Consider the following 21,082-nt stretch of genomic DNA (forward strand, 5'->3'; position numbering starts at 1 on the left):
TGTGATGTATTACATTTATTGATTTGCAAATATTATACATCTTTGCATCCCTGGGATGAATTTCATATGATCTTGGTGTATGATCTTTTTGATGTATTGCTGGATGCAGTTTGCCAATATTTTTTTGAGGATTTTAGCATCTACATTCAGCAGCGATACTGAACTGTAGTTCTCTCTTTTTTGTGTGTCCTTCTCTGGTTTGGGGATTAGAATGATACTGGACACATAAAAAGAGTGTGGTAGTTTTCCTTCTTAGAGTTTTTGGAATAGTCTGAGAAGGATGGGGTTAGCTCCACCTTAAATATTCTGTATATCTTTCTGTGAAATTGTTCAGTTCAGGGCTTTTGTGTGATGGGAATTTTTTCATTACTTCTTCAATTTCACCAACTGTTATTAGTCTATTTAGGCTTTTTCTATATTTCTAGAAATTTGTCCATTTCACCTAGGATTTCAAATTTCTTGGCATATAGTTGTTCATAGTAATTTGTTACAATCCTTTTTATTTCTGTTGTTTAGTTCTAATTTCTCCTCTTTCATTTCTGATTTTATTTATTTGGGTCATCTTTTTTTCTTGATTAGTCTGTTTGAAGATCTATAATTTTTGTTTATCTTTACAAAAACCAGCTCCTGGATTTATTAATCCTTTGAATTGTTCTTTTAGTCTCTATGTCATTTAATTCCATACTGATCTTGATTATTTCCTTCCTTCTACTCACTCTGGGTTTTGTTGTTGTTCCTCCAGTTCTTGTAGATGTAGGGTTACGCTGTTTATTTGAAATGTTTCTATCTTTTTTAAGTGTGCGTGTATTGCTATGAACTTCCCTCTCCAGACTGCCTTCACTGTGTCCCATAAGTTTTGGATTGTTGTGTGTTCATTTTCATTTATTTTCAGAAACATTTTAATTTCTTCTTTGATCTCATTTTTAACCCATTCATTGTTAAACGGCATGTTATTCAATCTCATGAATTTGAGTGTTTTTTTTAGTTTTTTTTTCCTTGAGGTTGGTTTCTAGTTCCAATCTTTTGTGGTTGGAGAAAATGCTTGATATGATTTCAATTTTCTTGAACTTGTTAAAGCTTGTTTTGTGTCCTCTCATGTAGTCTATCTTTGAATACATTCCATGTGCATTTGAAAAGAATGTATATTTTGCTTCTTTGGGATGAAAGGTTCTTTCTCTATATATCCATTAATTCCATTTGATTTAATGTGTCATTCAGTTCCACAATATCCTTGCTGATATTTTCTTTGGAAAATGTATCCATTGTTGACAGTGGTGTGTTAAAGTCCCTAAATATAAGTGTGTTGCTGTCTATACCTTTCATAAAGTGCTACAAGATTTTCCTAATATTTTTGGTTGCATTTATGTTTACAATATTTATGTCTTCTTGATGGGTTCTTCCCTTGAGTATTATAAAGTGTCCTTCTATTTTGTTGCATATAAGTATTGCTACTGGACTTCAGGCCAAGGTGGAGGCATAGGTAGACACACTGTGCCTCCTCTCAACCAAAAGAAGGACAACAAATTTAAAACAACCAGAACTGACAGAAAATTGAACAGTATGGAAGTCCAACAACCAAGGAGGTAAAGAATAATTATTCATCTAGACTGGTAGGAGGGGTAGAGACTGGCAGCTGGGTGGAGTGGACTCACATTAAGGTGGCAGCTTGTGGACTGGGCAGTCCCACATTTGCATACAGATAAATTGGGAGGAACAACTGAGGAGTGAGATATACCAAGCAACCCAGGGTTCCAGTGTGGAGAAATAAAGCCTCAAAACCTTTGACCGAAAAAATCTGTGGGTGTTGTGGCAGCAAGAGAAACTCCCAGCCTCACAGGAGAGCCCATTGGAGAGGCCCACAGGTACTAGAACATACACAAATCCACCCACACAGATATCAGCACCAGAAGGGCCCAATTTGATTGTGGGTAGCAGGAGAAGTGACTGAAAACTGGCAGAGAACAGAGCAAGCCACATTGTTCCCTTGTGGATCCTTCCCCAACATATAGCATCTCAACACAGAGGTGTGGGTTGCCCCGCCCTGGTGAACAACTAAGCCTCTGCCCCTTACTATGTAACAGGCACTCTGAGACAAAAAAAATGGCCCAAATGAAAAAACAGATCAAAGATCCAGAAAAAATACAACTAAGCAATGAAGAGATAGCCAACCTATCAGATGCACAGTTCAAAACACTGATAATCAGGATGCTCACAGAATTGGTTGAATATTGTCACAAATTAGAGGATAAAATGAAGGCTATGCTAAGTGAAATAAAGGAAAATGTACAGGGAATCAACAGTGACAGGAAGGAAACTGGGACTCAAAACAATGGTGTGGACCAGAAGGAAGAAAGATACATTCAACTAGAATAGAATGAAGAAACAAGAATTCGGAAAAATGAGGAGAGGGTTAGGAACCTCTAGGATATCTTTAAATGTTCCAACATCTGAATCATGAGGGTGCCAGAAGGAGAAGAGGAAGAGCGAGAAATTAAAATTTTATTTGAACAAATAATGAAGGAGAACTCCCCCAATCTGGCAACGGAAATATACTTCCAGAAAGTCCAGGAAGCTCAAAGAATCCCAAAGAAGTTGGACCCAAGGAGGAACACACCAAGGCACATCATAATTACATTAGCTAAGATTAAAGATAAGGAGAGAATCTTAAAAGCAGCAAGAGAAAAGGAGACAGTTACCTACAAAGGAGTACCCATAAGGCTGTCAGCTGATTTCTCAAAAGAAACCTTGCAGGCAAGAAGGGGCTAGAAAGAAGTATTCCAAGTCATGAAAGGCAAGGACCTACATCCAAGGTTGCTCTGTCCAGCAAAGCTATCATTTAGAAAGGAAGGGCAGATAAAGTGCTTCCCAGATAAGTTCAAGTTAAAGGAGTTCATCATCATCCAGCCCTTATTATATGAAATGTTAAAGGGACTTATCTAAGAAAAAGAAGATTATCAAAAATATGAACAGTAAAATGATAACAAACTCCCAGCTATTAACAACTGAACCTAAAAACAAAAACAAAAATGAAAGCAAACTAAGCAAACAACTAGAACACTAACAGAATCAGATAAATGGAGATCACATGGAGGGTTATCATTGGGTGAGTGAGAGGGGAAGACAGGGGGGAAAGATACAGAGAATAAGTAGTATAAATGGTAGGTAGAAAATAGACAGAGAGTGGTTAAGAATAGTATAAGAAATGTAGAAGTCAAAGAACTTATATGAATGACCCATGGACATGAAGTAAAGTCGGGGAATGCAGGTGGGAGGTGGTGTGCAGGTTGAAAGGGAATAAAGGGGTGGAAATGGGACAACTATAATAACATAATCAAAATATGTTTAAAAATGTATTGTTACCCAAGCTTTTTTTTCCCCTGTCTGTTTGCTTGGCATATTTTTCTTCCAACCCTTCACTTTTAGTCTGTAGATGTCTTTTGTTCTGAGGTGGGTCTCTTGTATGTAGCGTATGTTGGGTCATGTTTTCATATCCATTCAACTACACTATGTCTTTTCATTGGAGCATTTAATCCATTTATATTAAGAGCGTTATTGATATATACTTATTTACTGCCATTTTACTCACTTTGTACCTGTGTTCCTCTCTCTCACTGTTTTTCTTCCTCTTAAAGTAGTCCCTTTAGCATATCTTGCAATGCTGGTTTGGTGGAGTTGTATTCTTTTAGCCTTCTTTTGTCTGGGAATCTCCTTATTTCACCTTCCATTTTAATTGAGAGCCTTACTGGGTAGAGTAGTCTTGTTTGCAGGCCTTTGTTTTTCATTACTTATAATATTTCTTGCCATTCCCTTCTGGCTTGTAATGTTTCTGTTGAGAGGTCAGCTGTTAGCCTTATTGGGGCTCCCTTGTATGTAACTTCCTGTTTCTCCCTTGCTGCCTTTAAGATCCTCTCTTTGTCTTTGAATTTTGCCATTTTAATTATGATATGTCTTGGAGTGGGCCTTTTTGGGTCACTTGTAATTGGGACCCACTGTGCTTCCTTGTCTTGTGCAGCTTTTTCTCTCATCAAATTCGGGCAGTTTTCCGTCATTAATTTTTCAAAGAGGTTTTCTCTTCCTTGCTCCTCTTCTTCTTCTGGTATCCCTGTTATATGGATATTATTCTGTTTCACATTGTCCTGCATTTCCCTGAACCTCTCCTCATTCTTTTTGATTATTTTTTCCTTTTCTTGCTCTTTTTGGAAATTTTTTTCTACCTTGTCCTCCAGCTCACTGATTGAATCTTCTGCTACATCTAGCCTTCTTTTGATTCCTTCTACTGTGTTGTTCAATTCAGAAATTGTATTCTTCATTTCTTCTTGGCTCATGTTGATTGTTTCTATGTCCTTTTTTATACTGTTATAGTTTTCAGTAAGTTACTCCCAGTTTCCCTGTTGTTTTTGGTAATTTTCAGGGAGCTTATTGAGCTTCCTTATAACCATTTTTTTTGAACTCAGTATCTGATAGTTGACTTGCCTGTATTTCATTTAGCATTATTTCTGAGGATTCCTCCTTTCCTTTCAATTGAGAGTTGTTTCTTTGTCTTCCCAGTATTTGTGAGACTCTTCTTGTTTTGTTTCTGCTTCTTAAATTGATCTGTTTTGACTTTCTGACTTTGTGGTGTGAAATTCTATGGTGGGAAGCCTGTCAGAGTCAGTGGTGCAGTCCCCTTGATCACCGGAACTAGATACTCTTGGGATGCTTTTTATGCCACCATACCAAAATTGTTCAAAGTCATTTGTAAATATTCAATATATGAGGACAGGGAGTAAGTGCTTTAAAAAAAGTAATGTTTAACCTAACTAAAAAAATTTGTCTCTATAACCTCTGCTCATTATTTTCAGAAATAAAAAATTATATATCTAAGACAATAAAAATTGGTTATTTACTTCTTTCTTATTTTTTAAAAAAAGTTATAATTATTGGTAAAATGCATACCAGTTACTTCAGAAATTTAGTATTTTATATATTTTTCAAAAAATTGAGGAGCTAGTATAAACTTTAGTATCATAAATTTAAATTGTATGAATACTAATTCATAAATTTTGATGGGATTGTGCCTTTTTCTAAGCTCTTATAAAAAATTTGGATAAGTCAAATATACTACATTTGGCCTGGATCATGAAAAAATGTCAAAAAAATTAGGCATATAGCTAAATTTTGTTGTTATATGTTATTATAATAGAACATCTATAGATTATATTTTTAGAAACTGTATGAATTGGATACTGGCATTTTCTCTTTTTTTGCAATGAAATTAATAGTAAGTTAGTTAATAGGCTTTATATCCACGTGATTTCAGTAATGAGATATTTCCTAGATAGTTCTAGAAATATAATATTCAAAGGAAATGGCAGGTACCCTGTATTCATTGAAAGTTATGAGCCTTATTAAGGAACTTTTTTATACAGTCATTGAATCATGAAATGAAGTGAAATTACTATGAAAATAATTATAACTTTTTAGTTATATGAACAGAGTGTTAGAAAAGGGGATATGCTCCAGGGAATAATGGACTCCTTTGTTTTCCAAAGTGTATCAGATTTCCTTGTATGTCTTTTATCATTAATGTTTCACCAGCAATCATTTTCTTGTGTTTGCTTGCTAGCTGCTGGATCACCTGAAGGCTGGAATTGAAGATGTGTGTGGGCAATGGAGCCACTACCAAGTGAGAGACAAGTAAGGAAACTGAGGGTTCCACTATTCAGGAAGGATATTTATGGCATGGGGAACCTCAAAATGTTACATTGGAAGCTGCACATAAAACTAGAAAAAATCTAGAGAAAGATGACTGGGAAGATAAAGGGTCTGGGAGCCATTCCATACAAGAAGCAAGTGGAAAACTTCTGGCCAGGATGGAGGCATAGGTGGATACACTTTGCCTCTTCACACAGCCTAAAAAGGACAAGAAATTTAAAAATAAAAAATAACCAGAACTGCCAGAAAATCGAACTGTATGGAAGTCCAACAACAAAGAGTTAAACAAGAAACATTCACCCATACTGGTAGAAATGGGCAGCTGGGGTTGAGAGGACCTGTAGCAAGGTAGCAGCTAGAGGACTAGGAGAGGCAGCAGCTGGTGGAGCAGGTGTTCAAACACTTGCATGTGGATAAACCATTAGGAACTACTGGGAAGTGAAACAGACCTTGACCAGGGTTTCAGTATGGGGAAATAAAGTCTCAAAACCTCTGACTGAAAAAACCTGTGGGGGTTGTGGCAGTGAGAGCCACTCCCAGCTTCACAGGAGAGATCATTGGAGAGACCCATAGGGTCTTAGACTAATACAAAAAGCCACCCACCTTGTGGATAGCAGAGGAAGTGACTGAAAGCCTACCAAGAGCAGAGCAAGTGGCATTGTTCCCTCTTGGACCCCTCCCCCACATATAGTGCCACAACGCAGCTACATGGGTTGCCCTGCCCTGGTGAATACCTAAGGCTTCACCCCTTATTACATAGTAGATGCACCAAGACAAAAAAAAATGTGGCCAAAATGAAAGAACACATCAAAGCTCCAGAAAAAAAAATACAACTAAATGACAAAGAGATAGCCAACCTATCAGGTGCACAGTTCAAAACACTGGTAATCAGGATGCTCACAGAATTGGTTGAGTATGGTTACAAAATAGAGGAAGAAGTGAAGGCCATGCAAAGTGAAATAAAGGAAAATGCACAGGGAACCAACAGCGATGAGAAGGAAACTAGGACTCAACTCAATGGTTTGGACCAAAAGGAAGAAATAAGTATTCAGTTGGAACAGAATGAAGAAACAGAATTCAAAAAAATGAGGAGAGGCTTAGGAACCTCTGGGACAACTTTAAACGTTCCAACATCCAAATCATAAGGGTGCCAGAAAGAGAAGAGAAAGAGCAAGAAATTGAAAATTTATCTGAAAAAATAATGAAAGAAAACTTCCCTAATCTGGCAAAATAAATAGGCTTCCAGGAAGTCCAGGGCACTTAGAGAGTCCCCAAAACTTTGGACCCAGGGAAGTACACACCAAGGCACATTATAATTACATTATCCAAGATCAAAGATAAGGTGAGAATCTTAAAAGCAGCAAGAGAAAATGAGGCAGTTACCTACAACAGAGTTCCCATAAGACTATCAGCAGATTTCTCAAAAGAAACCTTGCAGGCAAGAAGGGGCTGGAAAGAAGTATTTGAAGTCATGAAAGGCAAGGACCTGTATCCAAGACTACTCTATCCAGGAAAGATTATTCTATTCTTTCATTTGGAATAGAAGCACAGATAAAGTGCTTCCCAGATAAGGTCAAGTTAAAGGAGTTTATCATCACCAATCCCTTATTATATGAAATGTTAAAGGGACTTATCTAAGAAGAGAATAAGATCAAAAGTATGAACAATAAAATGACAACAAACTCACAACTATCAAGAATTGAACCTAAAAAAATACAGAAACAAAAATGAACTAAGCAAACAATTAGAACAGGAACAGATTTGCAGAGATGGAGATCAGTGGAGGGTTATCAAGATGGAGAAGGAAGAAGGAGAATGGGGGAAATGGTACAGGAAATAAGAAGCATAAATGGTAGGTACAAAACAGACAGGGGGAGGTTAAGAAAAGTATGGGAAATGGAAAAGCCAAAAAACTTATATGCATGACCCATGGGCATGAAGTAAGGTGGGGGAATGCTGGTGGGAGGGGAGGTACAGGGCAATGGGTAATAAAAGGGGAAAAATGGAACAACTGTAATAGAATAATCAATAAAATATATATTTAAAAAATTACTGAATCATGCACTTTAATAAAGCTTTAAACATAAAAATAATAGAAGGCAGTGGAAAATAAGAATGACTCTCAGATTTCCAGGTAAGGAGTCTAGGGAGATTATAATATCGTGGTTATATTTCTACACAGTAGACAAATGTTTAGAGTTAAACAATAGATTATGTTTCATAATCTAATATAAGATTGAGGTGGAGATTAAGGTTGTGGTTTTCAGGGAGCGTTTGGTAACCAAAGCCATGGGAATGGGTGAAGTCACTGGCTGAGGAGAAGATTCTGAGAAGCCTCCATTTCTATTGAGCATGTAAGGAAGAGGAAGGGTGGAGGAGACTCAGAGGAAGTCCTTAGGAAAGCTAAAGGGGGAAGCCTGTATCCATCAGAACATGGTGAGCATGGAGAAAATAACCCAATGGTATATCAGGGGAAGCCGCATGGCAAGAAGGGCAAGGGGAATGGCAACAAGTAAATTAGGCAAACAAATTACTTCTTGAATATAAAATGATTGGAAGTGTTGAAAATTTCTACCCAAACAAATGGCCAACTTCTAAGGCATCAACATATCCACACAGCTCAGTCTAATGGGTCAGTGAGAGGTTCACTACAATAATCAGAGGCCATCTGCATCTAGCCTATTCAGATTCTCCATCATTTAGACTCTTGCAAGGATTCTTGCAACCACCCCTTAATTGGCAAAACAGAAAATTATCTGCAGCATAGAGAGGGGAAATACTGTAACCACAGGGCCATTTAAACTTCCTGGTTTTGTTTTGATAAGCCAGTATCACTGTAAGTGTATCTGCCACTGTTAGGAGCTATTAGAATGAAACCCCTGTTCAAAAGCCTCAACCCCCTCATTTCTTCTCTTACAATTGGAAATGATCTAGGCTGGGCCTTCCCTGCTCCCTACTTATGACATTTTTTGTCCTGATTGCAGCTTGTCTTTTCCTTTTGTGTAATTGATTTTCATTATATTCAGGCCAATAAGCCATTCTTTCTTTATTTAAAAAATATTAATTCCATGATTTAAAAAAATGTTCAACAGCTATGAATTCCAGACACTGTCCTGGTGTTTCTCAGACTAAAGTTAAGTAGTAATTTGTTTTAAGAAAAGGACATAGTTACATATCACATAGAGATTAAACATTTCCCAAATATTGGTTTTCATTTTTAGGTTTAAGAAGTTTGATCATAGATATTTACGGAAAATCCTAATCCGAAAGAACCTGCCAAAATCAAGCATTGTTTCTTTGTACAAGAAGCTGGAAATAAAACAAGCTCTTGAGATGGTAGAGACTGGTATCCTAAGTTCTGCAGCCTTTTCCATACCCCAACAGTAAGTTATATCTGCTCTTTGATCTAGATGATTTTTCATTAAAACATTTTTTGATTATAGTTTACTTTTGTCACTATTCTGTATTACAGCATAGTGGTTAGACAATCACATAATTTACATAGTGATCCCCCAATATTTCAAGTACCCACCTAGATCCATGCATAGATATTACAATATTATTGACTATATTCCCTTTGCTGTACTCTACATCCCTGTAACTATTCTATAATTTGTGCTTCTTAATCCCTTCACTTTTTTCACCCAGCACTCCAACATCCCTACATCCCTCCCCTCTGGCAACCATTGATTTAGATGTTCAACATCAGGACTCCAAAGGGCACTAACTCATTAATTCTTACTTAAAGATAATACTGGGTGTGAAGAAACACAAGTATGAGCTAGAAATATTGAAAAAAAGGGATGATCTTGCACTGGCTGGTGTGGCTCAGTGGATTGAGTGTTGGTCTGTGAACCAAAGGGTCACAGGTTTGATTCCCAGTTGGGGCACATGCCTGGGTTGCAGACCAGGTCCTCTGTGGGGGACTCATGGGAGGCAACAACACATTGATGTTGCTCTTCTGGTCTTTCTCCCTCCCTTCCCCCTCTCTCTAAAAATAAATAAATAAAGTCTGTCATTACAAGATGATTCCCTTTGAAGCATGGCACTTCTATTGGAGCACTGGAAACCAATTATCTTAAGATGCGGGTAGATATTTTCTAAGCTGCTTTAACTTTCTGACATTTAACAAGAGTACTCTCAATATCACATGAATTAATTTACACCTGCCCCCACCCACGGATGCCCAGTTCTCTCCCAAGAAATGATTTATGAATTGAGAAAATTAATCAGAGCATATATTTAGGATAAGGAACTCCAGACCTTCCATCCTGTTCTGTTCAGCTGGTAAGAACACTTGATCATGAGCTTTAATAATGTCCTCATGTTTGAAAACCTAGTTGAGAGAAGAGCTAAAAATACATAGCAATAAAATTGTCACTAATGCTCGAGTATGTGTTTCTTCTCATCCCTTACTTACTAATAAATCAGAAACACCATTGCCTCTCTTCCACAGCCTAGAAAAAATCTAAGGTAGTGGTGTCCCTGAGTGCATCCCAGTGTTAATAAAAAGCAGTCTGCCTTATTTTTTAGTGAAACTGTTTTGGTGTTTGATTTGTTTACTTTGGTGCTGCCCATGAAATGACTATAAGGAAACTTGTTAACAAATTTTTATTGGCAGTGCCATGCTAAGCCATATTAGAGCCTGAAGCAGAAGGAAAAATCAGTAATATTGAACTTGTCTTAATTTAAAATGTTAATATTTTATTCATCATGGATTTTTTGCATTGACCTTTATTTTCTAAAATATTGCATTCAAATCCTACTTAACTTTGGTGTAGGGGCAGGGTTCAGGGAGGGGTAAGAACCATATACAGTTTTTTTTTGATGTCCTCTTACCAGAGGCAAGTACTACACTAGCCTCACCATAGGCCCAATATTTTTCCTTGGGCACCTACTGTGTGAAAGGACACACAGTCCCTGTCTTCATGGAGCTGGGTCATGACATTAATACAAAAGGTTATATTAATTAAAAAAGGTCATAAACATATAATTCTAAAGTTGAGGTAGCTGTGAGAGTATAAGAGGTGAAACTCACCTGTTCCCCAGACATTTGACCTGCTCACTGAAGGTTGAATGGGAGTTAACTCAATGCAGGGCAGGAGGGCTGGACAGTTAGACTATTTGAAATTTCCTCAATTGGTTTGCTTACTAGTTATGTGAACACTTGGACTAGGAATGTGTGATCACTTACCTCTAGTAAGAATCAGTCTATTCTGTGCTAAAACCTAATTTGAATTCTGTTGAGTCAATTATACTTTTAGACAGTTTTAAGACATTGATTCAAGATTAGTAAGAGAGCCTTATAGGTGAGAGACAAGTATTTTCCTACCTATAGTCCAAACTGGGGTGGAGAGGAGAATTTTTAAACACATTAATTCAAATTTAGTAGTTAAATTGTATTTATTTGATCTCATCAGAAACATGTAGAACATTAAGCAAAAAGGAATTCCTCTCCTAAGACCAAAGCAGCTAATTTCTTAATAAACAAACCTTCATACAATAATAGGAAAAAGAAGTGAGTATTCAGCTCCCTTTTTATTATTCTGTATGAAATGAAAATAAAAAAATGCACATATTTTTTTTTTTCTTTAGAAGTTTAGCAATAGTTCTACAAGAGATTTAGGTTTGCAAACTCTGTGACCTTTAGGAGAACCTTTCCACCAAAAGTTGTCTATAGTACAACTTAGATGGTGCTGACTCCATGGAATTTTATTACTTTTGCATGCATCGTTTCATTTGAACCTCAAAACAACTCTATGGAATAGGTAGAATATGCATTTGAATTATTATTTTAAATATGAGGCATCTCATTTTACCAGCGAGTAGTAAGCTTTTAGAAAATAAGAGGATAGAGGCTTAGATTGATTAAAACTGTGGAAGCTTTAAAAATTTTTTGGTTAACATTAAAAAGATATTGAAATATTTATAAATTTATAGGCATAGCAAACTAAAACATACAGCTTTAAAATATTATATTTAAAAACTCCCAAATAATGTCAACCTGTCATTTATAAAAAGCATACATTTATTGTACTTTAAGAAATTTTTATTTGATCACATATTGACAGGTGTAAGTTTACCTTCATGCATTTTTATACTAAAGACTCTGGAATGAAGACTGATGTCATTTTCATTCCATAATGGAATATGGTGTTATGGGAAGTCAGACCTTCTTCTCTGCCTCTGTTCACTCATTCTAAATTTTGGTCATCTTTGTGACTTTCCTAAAAAGTCATCCTGATAAACTTAATAGGAGAAAAAAGACACTAGGCCACCACAGTCACAGAAGAGTGGTTGGGCACTATTGTTTACTCAGTGGGCAGGTCCTTCAGTCATCTTATGTATTTCCTATGGATTTCATGAATAAAGCTATTCAAAGAGGATGGATTTTTCTAAATGAATCAGGGTATAGTATTTGATGTTTTGTAAATTAATATTATGGCATGAACATAACATCTACCAGATTTTATACCTATATTATTTGGAATTGAAGCTTCTTTTTACACTATCATAGCATCTCTTTCTAAAAAAAAAAAAGTTAAGAGAAATGTGAACCTTTTATTCAAATACACTTAGGTTCAGATTTTCCTGTTTGATTTTAAGAGCCATGAAATTACCATAGGACTTTTATTTATAGTGACAGACATTTCTTTTATGGATAATGAATGAAGATTCAAGTGGCAAAGATATTTCAGTTTATAATTTTACTTTTTTAAATAACAAATTATTAATATTCCATTTTTCTAAGGATTGTATCCTTCTTGTGCTCATGATATAATTATTTCCAGGATAGTTCTGCTAATCAAGTGGTAGGTAGAAAGCTCCAGGTGTCATGTTGTCACATTAATAATTCAATTTATGATTTTATAGCTGTAGCTTCTCAGTGTGGCTAGTGAAAGATGATGCCTTTGGGATACCGGTATTACACACCCAGCCAGCAGCCTGAATGGACTTCCCAAAGTGGTCAATTATAAATCAAAGAGTGTGCCAAATTAGGTCTACTGCTATCTGAAGTTTAACTTTAACATTGCCTTTACCAATGGGTTTTCCTACTTTTGTTAGGCATACAGAAAATGAAACTGTTTCATTAGCTATTGTTTCTACTTAGCAATAGATTACTTCCACCATCGTAAGGGAATGTGTTAAAATTGTTGGAATGTGTGGGTGCATCTAAATCAGAAGAATACATTTTATTTGAAAAACATTTAAACAGTTAAGTTGAAAAGCCCTTATAATAATGTTCAGTTCACCAAGGGTGGGAATAATGTCAATAGTGTTGACATTCGTAGCTCAAAGATATGGAAACTCTGGTTTCAAAGATTATGTAGAAAGAGTATTAGTGCACAGATAGAATTGTTAAATAAATCTGGCATACTGTGATATCTAACACTCAGGTCCTTAAAAATCCTTTACCAGTTGTACATACAAAATGTCCTTGCTATTTATGATTACATTGCTATTAATGCTTAGGGGAAATATTTTAAAAGTGACCTGTACGGAAACTAATAAGGACTTATCTCTTTGATCAATTTTCCTAAACCCTTTGCAAGCAGATACAAGCACAGCAGTGCCCTTATGCACTCAGAAGATCTACAGCTAGAGAAGAAAAAAAAAAATCAAAACTCTGTAAGGGTTTATATCGAAATGTTAAGGGAGATAGTATTAAAATGGTTTAATTTTCTTTAGTTCTCTTTTTTTAGTTCTTATATTCTACAGTGAATATATATTACTCACAAAATAGTAATAGAAATTACCTCCACTAAATTGAAATGAATGAAATCAAATATATTTGTCAATGTAAATTCTGCACATAGCAATGTCATGGCTTTGAAATCCTCAGAAGACAATTGTATATTGACTGATAATCTGGGCATGACTTGGTTTTTGAACCCTTTTGTGGGGGTTGTGGGGGGGCTCATGGTGAAGGACAATGTGGGGAGCTGGTCCATGCGGAGGCAGTGAGCAGTCAACTGTTTCTAGAATCTCCCAGAGCTCTCAGTGTCTCAGAACTGAGCTGGGTATTTCATGATAAAACTGTTGTAATTCTCCTTGTAAAATATGATACTAGTTTCTTAGAATGGTCTTTAACTTTCTAGAAGATAAAACCCCTAAAGGAACAATCCCAAGGTAGATGTACTCATAAAGGTACTCGTAAAGTTTTAATACACTTAGCTTAATGCCACTCAAAATGTGGTTTGTGGATATATCATTGTCCATGAGCTGTTTGTCACTTGTCTACCATAATTACAAAGCTAATTAGGAATCAGCCTTAAAAAAAAAAAAGAATCACTTTTGACTAAGCAATCTTATTTCCGTTGAATCTAATAGTAAAACATTTGGTTTGCATTTTATGGTAGTTTTTAAAATTTTATTTTCTAATAATTGACTTTTATTATATTTTACAAACATGTAAGTTTATAGCAAATATGGAGGGGAAAGAAACTGATTTGTTACCATCTTAAGCCCCTTTCTAAAAATGAGTTATAATATTTCCATACAAAAGCTAAAGGCAAAGAAACTATATTTTAAAAATATAAGTCAAGACTCATGTGCTGCTATTTCACAGGAGCTTACCAAAACAATAGGAAAGATTATGTAAAAACAGGGGCCTGGAACTTAGAACTCCCACAATTACTCTGATATTTTTTAGGCACTTTTGCCAAGATGGAAAATTAATGCTTGCCTTCCTCCAATGATGTTTGTAGGACCCGAAGGATACAAGGAGTCAAAAAGCTTTCCCAGGAAGATGTGGAGGCCATGAGGGACATTCTGACACGCAACATGTACCAAGTTCGACAGAGGGTGTGTATAAGTGATCTTACTTGTCCCTGTGGCCTGTCCTGGGAACCAACCCCTCAAGAATCAGGTCTTGGTCACATTGTCCTCTCTAAAGCAGATTTTGTGCTGAACCATTTCTCTCTGCTTAGTTTGGAGAACAGAAAGTTCATTGTTATGTTTCTGGTCCAAATTGGCACCTGTCGTATAAAAAGAAATACAAATCTAGTTGCTGTCCCCAGGGGTCAGGCTGGTCCTTGCCCTGCAAAAAAAAAGGATGGCTTCTAGTCACAGATAGTTGTTTCAACCTGTTGACTGTAATAGAGCTCAGAAAATTGAGATGGTTTCTACTAGAACACTGAAACTGCAATGGTGAAAGCCTTTTTAAAAAAGGAGATGTATTAGGTATATTATTTCTCAGTTTTGGAGAATGATATGGAGTCTATACTAGCATTTGGGAACTGGTCCAAAGTGCAGAGTAGGAACGTTTCTTGAATCAGTGGGTGAGTGCTTCTGAAACTTTGATTTAGTCTGATGATATATAAACTTGTGAACTCTTATTAGGAGTTGTTTTTTCTTTTAAGTTTGAGGAGTCGATCAAACTTCTCAGTTCTTCAGTATGATTATAAATGAATTCTTTATGAGGGCTTTAGTTTTTGTGACTATGTCATAAATTAAAGTCTTGATGGGACCAAAAAAATCATCTAATTGAAGCTCCTCATTTTCAAGTAGAAAATGCTGAGGCTAGGGGAGTTGGTTATCTGATTTGTTCAAGGTCACAGAAAAGAAGAACCCAGGTCTTCCAGCTGCCTACCTAGTGCTCTTTTTATGACTCCATATTTACAGGATGCAGTGAAAATAAATATTTCAGCTTCCTGTTTTGGAAAGGTCAATGATTAAGGGGAATGTGTCATGGAAAGTCTCTGCACCTGCTGAAGGAATATAGGTCAGCAACAATCATAGCATGCTTTCAGTAAATGCAACAGCTTTCAAATCATTCCAAGTGAAACTGTTTCAGTAAGACTATCATGTTCTGCCTTAGCTAAATAGTTAGGAACTTCCTGGTTTAAACAATGAGGGCTAGCTGAATGAGGGCCAGAGCCCAAAAGGTGCCTGGTCCTTAGCCTTTTCCCTATGTTGATGAAAGTTGAATTTAAGGAAAGGTCCAGAAATGGAGATAGAGATCCTGGGTCTCCAATCCAGTCTAAAATGAGGTTAACTGCTCATTCTCTCTTTTTTGTCTTTTATGCAGTTTCCCAGATAGCCACCTGTCTTCTTCTACACATGAGCCTATTCAGTCTGTCCTCTAGGCTACTCCCTTGTAAGCTATGTGGTAGACCCTTGCCTATGGTCCCCAAATGAGCAAATAGGTTACGGAAAGTCACATGGGGAGAACATAAATAATAAACAGAGGATAGTTCCAAGCCTCTGGGATGGCTTTTGCCTATACTTTTGTTACTTTGAGAGAGTGAAAATTACCAGTTCTCTCCCTTCCTGTCTTTTCTTTCTCTATCTTCTGCATAGGTCATGTGGCTCCTTATCTCCACCACGGTCTTCTTGCTCTATTGAAGGAAAAACAGCTCTCAAAATGCCACCCAAGACAGTTATTTGACTGCTTTGTCTCTAGTGGACCATCTACAATTTTGAGGATTGTCACAAAAGGTGACATCTATAGTCAACTAGACTGGGTCACTAGGTCTTAACTGCAGTCGGGACATTGCTCACAGTCCACATCTTGGAAGAGGCCATCTTGGGAGCGAGGAGTCACTTCAAAGCAAGGTTACAATGAGTGCAGTGTTTGACTCTGGAGAATCTTAACGCGTAATTGGTCTGAAACTGAGCTGGTTCTGCTGGGTATGTTCTACCTGAGAGGGTTCTGGCACCACCCCTTAGCACATCTAGTACAAGATCTTCACTGGTGGGGAAGTTGAAGAACTCACCTCTGAAGATTCTCAATAGGACAACCACATCAGAAGTGCTTTGGAATGCAATAGGGATGGAGATTGAGAAAAACCCTAAATTTACAAGGGAAGAAACTGGCCTCAGTCTTGATCCTAAGGATAAGTCAAGAGACTGATGGGCAATCCCTGGGGTTACCCTAATGATCAGGTCACCTTCAGAATTTTATATGTTCAAAGGAGAAAAGCAATTTGTTTAACTTTAGTTCCATTTAGCAAAGATTTAATCACATCTAGAATGTACATCTTTATCCCAAAGAGCTCAAGTTTTAGTAGGAAATATAGGTTTTAAACAGTCACGAACTCCTTCATTAAAAGGCAGAAAGGGAGGAAGGACAGGGAAAAAACTTAAATATACATTATATGCATAGGACCTACTATGCTCCATGAATATAGGCAAATTAGACAAGCACATGGGTGAAGTGATATAAGGCAAAATAGAAAAAAATATGTCCAATTTTTTTCTTAAAGTAAAACCTTCCCTCAAATCAGGATGTAGGGAATTTCTACTAGCAACATATGTATACATGCACATATATATACACATATGTATATGTGCATAAACACACACACTGCTTCAGTTTTGCATGAATTTAACATTGGTGAAAAATTATAAAAGTTTTTCTCAGTATTCTAGATGTTTATTTTAAAAATATTTTAAGGAAAGTATTATATGTATCCTTTAATATATCAATGTACAAAGTACTTAGGTTGAGGTCCATCATTACTGATGGTAGATAAAAATCCATATTTCAAAATGTCTTCAAAATTAAATTTTTCTGGACAAGTTCTTGTCAGATTGGTTAATTTGGCAAGAGTGTCCGGTAAAGATCTCTCAACAGCTGAAGGATAAGTTTTGTTTTGCTAATTCACCTTTGTTTCCTTGACCCCCAACCTATGCCTTCTTTATGGAACTACTTTTAGACAGTTGCCCTTTTACGAGGATTAGTTAACTGTTATTGAGCTAATAGATAACAAAGGCCACAAATGTACTTAATTCGATGTGTATACACTACAACACACAAAAATAACTGACTGATTGAGTGCCTTTTGCCTATACTCCGTAACTCCTGCAAACCCCAATATCTTATCACTTACCTGAGCACATAATAGCATGTGCTTTTTTGTATAACTGCCCCAGTAGAGTATGAGCCTTTTGAAGACCATACTTTTAACTCATCCATTTTTAAAAATTTCATGTTTCCCATGGCATCTGGCACATAAAGTGTTTGCTTTTTTGCTGTTGAATTGAATATCCTTGTTAAAGCCTCCATTAACTGAGAATGATAGTGCCTGCAGTCCTGATTCTATTACCCAAGAGATCTACTGGCCCATGGGAAACAGGATATTCACTGGTAAACCCTGGGTAAAAAGAAGAGAGAGAAGTTCCAATTAAGCACTTTGTAAATATCTGAGAACTAATGCTGGTCTGTTGTTGAGCACAGGTTTTCACTGGTCTTGGTAAAAACAAGGAAGAAATTTTTCATTAAGCTAAGTTGACTCAATTTGGAGGACTATTCTTTATCTGAGATGATGTATTTGGTTGACTTTTTAAATGTGTCTTTAGTAGGCAAAACTTAAAAATAGCAACCTTGTGGGAATGCCCAAGGTAGTTCTGACATTGTCCTGATTCACTGAATTCAGTAACCACTGACTTAGTATAAAAACACAACCCAGGGAAAAACGTGTTTATATTGGGCAGCCCAAATCTGTGGGTATTTGCGTGGGGGGGGTGCTACAAGGACAATAGAGGGAGAGTAAGATGTATAATAGAGGGAGAGTACTACTGTGTGAGCATAGAGGCACCAGCTCCAACCACAGACATGTCCTGATAGTGGTGGCCTCAGTCACAGTCCCTTCTCTTTGGGGCCACAGCTTGCGCCCCTTTAATTAAGGAAAATGCTCAGATGACTTCCATGAGGTCTTCTTGCTTTAGTGGTCATAACTCATGATATTTTGATGGCCTCTGAAGTTGGCAGCTATCCTGGAGATGTCCTTTCATATTTGACGTTTCGTCTTTCAACAGACACTGTCCTATAACAAATACAACCTCAGACCTGAAACAATCAAGAACCAGGCTAAAGAGATCCTGTTCCGCCACCAGAACACCTTCCAGGAGAGCAGGAGGAAAGGCCACAGCCTGCCATGGGGAAAGCCGGTGAGGTGGGGACTGTGGACACACCTGAGAACCGGGTCAGTCTCTGTATAGGGCCTCCTCAGGTGACTACCACTGACATTAAACACGCAAAAAAGCAAAAACAAAAATCACTGCCTGTTGACAGAGAAATACAAAAGGAATGGAGTGCAGGACACCATATCTGGGTATCTCTCTTGACATCCAGGGCCTTAGGAAATCCATGGGATCTGTCCTCCAGCATGGGTCAGTGACTATATTGGACTCTCTGGACTGTGAGTCTAGACCAGACACCAAGGTGGCTAGGTACTGAACATGCAAGGGGACCTCCTTGGACCAGGGCCCTTGGCTCTAGAAAGCTTATATTTCTCCCAGGGAGGAAGTTGTTTTTGCCAAAATGCTTGGGCCATATTTCCCTATCACTTGTATAGCTCATGCATCGGAGCTATTCTTAGACCACAGCAAACTAATCTTACTGGTTAGAGGTTAGATGTGGAGTAGTTCCTCTTCTCTATCCTAATCTCAGTAAGATGGTGGGGGTAACTCAGGTTTATAATGGTCTATTTTATTTGAGAAGGAAAGAAAATACATATTAAAGGCTGAGGCATTTTGGTTTTCTTTTTAAACAAAAGTAACTGAAAGTCAGTCATCCAAATAAGATGACACAGTATAGATCTGAGTCCTTTACTTTTCTTGCCACGTGAAACTCCAAATTGCAGTAGCTAACTGTGTTTTATTTTTACTTGTTCCTTACAGGCTTGTGCCAAAAACATCCGCTACCTGTCTTTTCCCTATAGCAATCATCAGCCCGAAAGAACAGAAAGGAGGGCTGCTGATTTCAGAGGTAACTGGCTTGGTTGATCTTTTTTTTGTCTGTAAAGGGCCACACGATATATATTCTAGGGCTTGGGGGCCAAAATATAAAAACAAGAATGTTATATAGGTACTTCTATGACTAAAAGAAAAAACTTTTTTATTGATTTAATTTACATATTTATTGATGGAAACTGAAATTTAAATTTCATTATCATTTCACTTATGAAATATTCTTCTTTCATTTTTTTCAGCCATTCAAAAATATAACAACAATTCTGTTTACAGGCCATACAGAGGCAGCAGGCCAAATATGGCCCAAGGGTCATACTTTGTTGAGCACTGTCTTAGAGAAACAAAAAAAATGGGCACTTTTGTCACACAACTCACCCATGTTTAAAAATTACCAGAGTTCTTCCAAGTTGTTTAAATTGTACTAAAATAATTTCATCATATTTACTGATGAAATGTTTTCCTTTTATTATCTCTTTCTGTGTAGATATATGTATATATGTTATCAACTTAAATTTTCCTAAAATTTCAAGACTTTCAATTGGAAATTCAAATAAACACATTGGATTTTAGAATTAAATCTTTGAAAAGTGAATATTATTATTTCTTAAAATTAACTTTTATTTAAAAATATGCTTGATATAAAGCAAAATCAACCAGTATAGACAAGCATAAAAGGAAAACTAGAAGTATTTGACACCCTAAAATCTATATATAATCACTATAGAATACTTTGGTAGGAATTCTTCTATAATTTTCTCTATAGCATCCTAATCCCTACTCTACCCATACTAGATACAAAAAAGAATTATAAACACACCAGCATCATATTATACATTAAATCATAGTATAATCATTATTTTGTAACTTTTAAAAATTGTTTAGTTTGCTGAACCATATGTTGTGGACATATTTCCATGTCAATAGATATGAAACTTTTGATCATTTTAATGACTTAAGAATCAATTCTATAAATGCCCTATTGCTTATTTAGCTAAATCCTTATTGACAAATATTTCAGGTATTTCCAATTTTCAATGATATATAATAAGTGACTTGGATCACTTGTGATTGATTTGTGCACAAATAAGCAATTATTTCCTTAGCACATTTTCCTGGAAATAAAATTTTTAGGTAAAAAGAATCACATATATTTAAACTTACCCTTAAACCACAATCTGTGAGAAAGGTCATTTCTGAACACTTTTACTATAACTGGGCTATTTTCAAACTTCTGAGTAATCTATAGGATAAAATTTAAATTTCACATAAGTATTTTTAGTCCGGTTGAACATCTTTTCATAATTTTAGAGACAACTGTATTTCTTTTGGAGAAGTTTCTGTTTTTGCCTTGGCCATTTTTTTGATTTGGTTTTTTGTTTTCTTAAATTGAATTTGAAAAACATTATATAATAAGGACATCATCTATTGTCTTATATATGTTGCTAATGATATTTCCTCAAGTTTCACATTTATCTTTTAGCTTTTAGACATACTTGCCATTCAGATTCTGATTAATGAAATCTGCTTGATCTTCCACAGAAAAATTAGAAAATGGTTTGGCTAATATTTTTCATCTGGAACTTTAGTGATTTGACTTTCTCATATGAATCTCAAATCATCTGAGATTTATCTTTGTGTAGATTAATATAGAGATTGTCTTTAAATGGGATTGTTTTTAAATCTCTTTAAT

The 21,082-nt window shown here is 36.3% G+C and overlaps 1 protein-coding gene across 4 annotated transcripts in view; it reads left to right on the forward strand.

Annotated features, from left to right (window-relative positions):
• SLC9A4 (solute carrier family 9 member A4) overlaps positions 1-21,082 on the forward strand; it is an 88,784-nt gene that overhangs the window by 41,997 nt on the left and 25,705 nt on the right. For 2 of the 4 annotated variants that reach the window (XR_006657019.3, XM_024571884.4), the window contains exons 7-11: positions 5,606-5,676; positions 8,916-9,077; positions 14,403-14,499; positions 18,457-18,588; positions 19,321-19,408. Coding sequence is in view for 3 of the 4 variants with exons in the window: in XM_024571884.4 (XP_024427652.1) it covers positions 5,606-5,676; positions 8,916-9,077; positions 14,403-14,499; positions 18,457-18,588; positions 19,321-19,408 (550 nt within the window). In the remaining variant the exon portion in view is untranslated. Of the gene's footprint in view, positions 1-5,605; positions 5,677-8,915; positions 9,078-14,402; positions 14,500-18,456; positions 18,624-19,320; positions 19,409-21,082 lie in introns of all 4 variants that reach the window. The other 2 variants (XM_053924294.2, XM_045204761.3) reach the window with 2 other exon arrangements.

This window comes from Desmodus rotundus, chromosome 5, assembly GCF_022682495.2.
Source record: "Desmodus rotundus isolate HL8 chromosome 5, HLdesRot8A.1, whole genome shotgun sequence".
NCBI lineage: Eukaryota > Metazoa > Chordata > Mammalia > Chiroptera > Phyllostomidae > Desmodus > Desmodus rotundus.